Here is a 6,274-nt window from a genome sequence, read left to right on the forward strand (position 1 = left end):
GGAAATGGCATGCAGGGCACAATAGACGGAACAAACAATGGTATAATACCATTTTAAATCTGTGCATTGCCGCGCGCGTGCTCGTGTTTGCATGTGTGTGTGAATGTGAAAACAGGTGGACAAGAACAAGAGAATGGGAGGAGAGTGATGTTGTGCCAGAGTAATATTATTACATTATACTACTTTTCTAGTCTAGTCTAGTTCTACAGGCCCTGCCTATATAGGGACATGCATGCATTTATGCTCACAACAAATAAATACACATGGCCACACCCGCACGCACGCATGCACGCACGCACGCACGCATGCGTGCCAGCCAGTCAGCCAGTCAGCTTGTTCAAACTGTCATGTGTGTTGGTTGGTCAAACTTCTCTTCATGCCTTCATGCTCGTTCATCTGCCGTTCTGTGTGTCTTCTCTCTCTCCTCGTGGTCCGTTCATCGTTCTGTCGTCAAAAGAACAAGGCGTTCCTCTGTAGACGTGAGCCCACCTTTCTGAAGAGGGCTCTTAACTTACACACTCTACAGGGTCTCACCTTTGGCTTCCTTTCCCCTCTCCCTCCGTCCGCCTCTGCGCTGTGCTCGACGTCACCGTCCGTGCCCAGCCAGGGGCCCCACACCCCTCCGTGGAGCTGAGGGTCTGCCATGGGGTCGTCCGGCGGGTTCCTGGCGGCCACGGCCGTCCGGTTGTACGCCGCCAGCCTGCTCAGCAGACGCTTGACCACCTCCGGCCTCGTCTCCACCAGGTTGGACCTCTCGTAGGGGTCGGAGGTGAGGTTGAACAGCCAGACCGACTTCCCCCACTGCTCCCGTCGCTTCTCCAGCCCCTGCAGCCTCTCGGGGCCTCCGGGCAGCATCTGCAGGGGCACCCAGTCTCCGTCGCCCACGTGGCCCGTGAGGAGCTTCCACTCCCCGGCGCGGATGGCCGCCTTCACCGCCGTGTTCCAGATCCCGAAGCCGTCGGGGTCGTCGTCGCGCTCCCCGCCGGCGGCTCGCCAGCTCGAGTGCGAGTCGATGTTGAAGAGGATCTCCGTGCGGGGGCCGGGGAGCCCCCGGCTGATGGCCGCCCACACGTCGTGGCCGTCGAGGCCGCCGCCGCCGCGCCGAGGCGCCGGCCGGACGCCGGCCAGCCCCAGCAGGGTGGGGTGCCAGTCGGAGATGTGGATCAGCGCCTCGCTGACGACGCTCCTCCTCTCCAGGAGGGGGCTGTGGACGAACCCGACGGCGCGCACTCCCCCTTCCCAGTAGGTCCCCTTGCCGCCTCTCAGGGGCCAGTTGCTGCCGCCGGACAGCGGCTGTCCCCCGTTGTCCGACGAGTACACCAGCACGGAGTTCCGGTAGAGGCCCCGGGCGCGGAGCTCCTGGACCACCTCTCCGACGCCCTCGTCCAGGCAGCTCAGCATGGCGGCGTAGTGGCGCCGCGGGCGGTTGTCCAGGGACTCGTAGCGCCGCAGGAAGTGGTCGGGCGCCTGCAGGGGCGTGTGGACGGCCTGGAGGGACAGGTACAAGAAGAGCGGTTTGCTGGGGTCGTGGCTCCTCAGGATCCGTTTCACCCTGTGGGTGGGAGAAAGATATATAGTGACGCGGTGGGAAGTTCATTTGCACACCAGATAAACGTAGTAAAAGTCCTCCGAGTTAATATTGAAACCCTGATAGTGTAGAAATGGAACCAAAATGGAGCCGTAAAAATCTGTGCATGTTTAGTCCGAAATGCTAACAGTCCAATAACAGGCATTAGTCCGACACCCTAACCCCCAAACCCTTACCCTAACCGGCAACGCATGTCAGGAGCCACCCGTGAGTTTTAACCCGCCACGCGTGTCTTAACCGGCGACGCATGTCGGGAGCCACTAGTTTTTGTTACGTCCATTACTTATTAACAACGGTAATGATTATAGCCAGCATTGAATAGGGTAAGTATTCAGTAACATTTCATCAAATGCTGACAAATATGTATGTGGAAAATGGTGGCGTGAAGCTGTGAAGAAACAGTAAAGAAAAGTACTTACTTTTAGAGTCCAATTGGGTCATACAGACATACTGGTGCCATGTGGTCCTTTAACCTTCCTTCGGGTGTTATTATTGGCACCTTTAAATTAAGTGTGAATCGTGGTACCACTAAAAGGGGTGTGGTGCCACAGAGGCACCACGGAGGTCCTCAAGTGGTATCACTGCCATTCTCAACTGCTCACCACATGTATGCCTGTAGCTTATACCTTTCTACGTAGAGCAGAGTGGAGTAGTTGCCAGTCATCTCCCAGGCAGGCCTCTCTCCGTCGTGCAGGTCAAAGCCACAGGCCTCCGCTCCGTCACAGCTCTGGTAGGAGAAGTGGTCTCCGCTGCCGGTCAGCGTGCCGAGGAAGCTGTGGAAGCCACGGCCCGTGGGGAGGCAGCCCGGTCGACAGAAGCCCAGGTGCCACTTGCCCACCATGTGGGTGGCGTAGCCCGCCTGCGCCAGACGTTCGGGAAGGGTGGGCGTGTCCGGGGGCAGGCACAGCGGTTGGCGCGGGCGGATGATGGAGTGCTGGAGGCCCATGTGAATCTGGTAGCTATAGCTCAGCGCAGGGCAGTATGGGTGTTCGGGAGAGAGGAAGGGTTTTTACTCAGTGGTTTCAAGAATCGTGTGACAGAAATACAGTGATCTTTAGCAGAAGCTGCAACAGCTATGATGTACTGTACCGCAAAAGTGCCACAATTAAGTTTATAGCCGTCTTTAAAAACAAAGAAAATAAATAAAGTATCCATTGATGTGACTATATAGGTATTATGTTTATGAATCTAATATACATTCAGAGGTATTTCTTAGATGTAAATAAAATATACAATGAATGAATTGCTTATTTTGTATCCCGCCATATCCACATCGGCAGTTAGGAACAGTCTCCCTACAGAATAACAGAAGTAAGAGAAACCTCAAGAGGTGGCTTGAAGCAAAACAAATCTGTAATCACGAGTAATTATTACTTGTGTCACTTGTCACTGTAATTGTTCTGCCCCCTGTACTATGTTTACTTGCTTTTGTATTGTATGTTTTTGTATGGATACCCTTTTACCACTTTTAAGAGCCTGCTCAGGGACTACAGATTCAATTTTGCCTATATGGCTAACTCTGGCCCATTTACATGGATTTGAAAACGTGTTGATTAATGTGCATTGTTCCCTGTTAAATAAATAAATAGAATATAGGGCCTATACATATTACTGTATAGACCTTTGGAAATAAATGCCCTTATTCTGCGTAATTCAAACCATTGAATGGGAGGTCATTTTGAGTTATAATACTGATGTCACTGTATAGGTTGATGGAACACATCAGTGGTGTAAAGTAACTACAGTAGGCTACTGTACACGTACTAAAGTACTGCTTAAAGGACAACTTTAGTTTTTTACAACCAACGTTCATGTTTTATAGGCTGTTATTAAAGAAAGTAAAAGATGAGTGTTTTTTCATTTGCTGCTTTCTTTCGTTTTAGGGATTTTAGCTGTTTTTGACCGGGGGGGGGGGGGGGGGGGGGGCATTCGAGCATGGGGCTAAATATGTATTTCTTTACAACATTTTATATCGATTTATTTTCCTATTATTCACTATAGTCCTACTAGACCCCAAGAAATTACATCTGACCACAAAGGATCACAGGATGTACTGAATGTGTCAAACTGAGCCTATGACACACACTCCCCCCAGTAGGCTACCTTCACATTCAGTAGATCCTGTGATCTTTTGTGGCCAGATGTATAATTGCTTGGGGTCTAGTAGGACTATAGTAAATAATAACAAAAATAAATCGCTATAAAATTATGCAAAATAATACATATTTAGCCCCATGCTCGAATGCCCCGGCCCCGCCCCCCTGTCAAAAACAGCCACAATCCCTAAAACGAAAGAAAGCAGCAAATGAAAAAAAAATGTAACACTCATCTTTTACTTTCTCTAATAACAACCTAAAACATGAACCTTGGTTGAAAACAAACTAAAGTTGTTCTTTAAGTAAAAAAAAAAAAAAGTTATGTTTCACTTTGAGTATTTACAATTTACAATATACTATACCCCACTATATCTCAGAGGAAAACAATCTCCTCTACAATTATATGAAATTTTTAGTTACTAGTTACTTATATTATTACGAAAATAACCATGCACTTCAGTGCTTTGAAAATAGCATTTTTCTTTTAACCATTTGGAACTTTGTTAAATGGGACATTCTGCACAATGAGTAGCCTACTTTTACTTTGGGTAATTTAAGTATATTTTTATGACTAATATACAGAACTTCTATTTGTTGTAACAGAGTACGTCATCTACATTGCAGTATATTGAGACTTTTACGTAACCCATTTTGGGGCGAGAACCCCTTTTGGTGTTAGCACTATATGTTATGCTTTATAGCTATTGAAAAAATAGCAGATCTACAAGCTCATAGCACGCCACCGCGAGTGGAGCGCTACGAGCTTGTATAGGTCTGCTATTTTCCTGAAAAATCGTAAAAATGTCTTTGAATAATATATTCTTTCAAAGTGAACGTTTTTTAACTCAGGCCTATATATATAAAACTTTAAAGGTAGAGTAAGTGATTTCACTTAATTCAAATATCACTTATCTTTTTGTTTTGTTGTGATAATCCTCTCTACTATAGAGTGTGCTGACCATATAAGGAGTTCCTCCCTGTCCCCATGAGTTAACCCCTGGGGGTCAAAAAACCTTAGGTTTCGTTTTTGACTCTCTATCCTGATTGGACGAAGGCTTATAGGTCCCACAGCCAAAAACGAAACCTAAGGTTTTTTGAGTGAAATCACTTATACTCTACCTTTAAAGTAAAACACGCGAGCACTATATACTCCTTCCATCACGGCTGCAGTGCTGCTGCTGCTGCAAAAACAAAAACAACTCACCGCCCAGTCATGAGCTGACTGCGAGAGGGCGAGCAGATAGGCTGGACGTAATAGTTCTCCAGTTTCACCCCCTCTCCCGCCAGGCGGTCCAGCACGGGGGTGTGGATGTCGGAGCCGTGGTGGTAGCCGACGTCCCCGTAGCCCTGGTCGTCCACCAGGATGAAGATGAGGTGTGGCGGGGGCCGGGGGCCGGGCCTCGGCTCTCGCCCGCCGCCACCACCGCCGCCGCCGCCATCACCTGCGGATGCACGCAGGCAGCCGAAGCAACACAAGAGGAGGAGGAGGAGGATCGGTGGGGAGGTGCAGTGGAGAGCTCCCCTCATCTCTGGCACCGATGAGAAGCACTTTGCCTATAATTATATATACTTCTATATATATATACTGTCTATATACGTTCAGTTCTGGCCATATATAAAGCTGCTCTCCTTTGTGCATGCAGCGCGCACGGCCTGGCTGCAGCGTGTCAGAAGTGGTGGTGTGTGGGTTGGTAATACAGTGGTCTTTTTCTCAGCTATTTCTTGGCCGTGTGAGAATAATATGGCGTTGAACCGGTGCCAACCTCCTGTGGTGGGCGGAGAAACGTTTTTTTGTTTTTTTTGTCTGTCACTGAGATGGGCAAGAAGCTGGTATAGTGATGTGATGTGATGTGTGTGATGTGTGTGTGTGTGTGTGTGAGATAGAGAGAGAGAGAGAGAGAGTACATCGTAGTACTCTGCCACATTCCTTTCGCCTGCAGACGCCCGGAATGTGTGGGAAGAGGTGGGCGACTGGAACGCACGTGCATGCACAGTTGCACACACACACACACACACGCACACGCACACACACACACACACACACACACACACACACACACACACACACACACACACACACACACATGCACAACCCTGAGTTTAATTAAAATCAAAAAATGAAACGAGGCGTCCTATGTCTACACCAGAGGTGCCCGCACCTTTTTGACTTAAAAGAGCTACTTTCAAAATGACCAACTCAACAAAATCTACCCACCCCAGAAAAATATGATCCCATTGCTGAGAATAGTTTGAAAATGTACCTGAAGGAAGGGGCTTTGGAATAGAGTTGTTGGTGTTACGTATAAGACAAGAAACACTGGGAATGGGAAACAGAGGGAGGGGAAAATGGAATTGGTACCTGTAGAGCATCGTCTTGTATGCTCAGCGGCTCCCTTGCGTAGGATTACAAATTAGTATAGACTCGGTAGACATTTAGCTTCTCATCTTGGAATATTTATTTACTGCTGCTCACATGCAGGAAATACAACACTGAATGATAGTGGGCGCTGGAAGTGCCCGGATGTATACAATGGTACAGCATCCTACCGTAACACCTTGAATATAAGAGAACAGTATATTCACAGTAAAT

General features: G+C 48.4%; 1 protein-coding gene across 1 annotated transcript; it reads right to left on the reverse strand.

Annotated features, from left to right (window-relative positions):
- Positions 1-450: 450 nt before the first annotated feature.
- LOC308328890 (arylsulfatase I) lies at positions 451-5,211 on the reverse strand (the record flags this gene model as incomplete). The annotated part of the gene is made up of 3 exons (XM_080783002.1): positions 451-1,552; positions 2,215-2,547; positions 4,889-5,211. The coding sequence occupies 3 exons, from the start codon at positions 5,209-5,211 to the stop codon at positions 451-453; spliced, it is 1,758 nt and encodes a 585-aa protein (XP_080639128.1).
- Positions 5,212-6,274: the final 1,063 nt, after the last annotated feature.

Source organism: Protomyctophum bolini (genome assembly GCF_963924005.1).
Source record: "Protomyctophum bolini genome assembly, chromosome: 14".
Taxonomy (NCBI): domain Eukaryota; kingdom Metazoa; phylum Chordata; class Actinopteri; order Myctophiformes; family Myctophidae; genus Protomyctophum; species Protomyctophum bolini.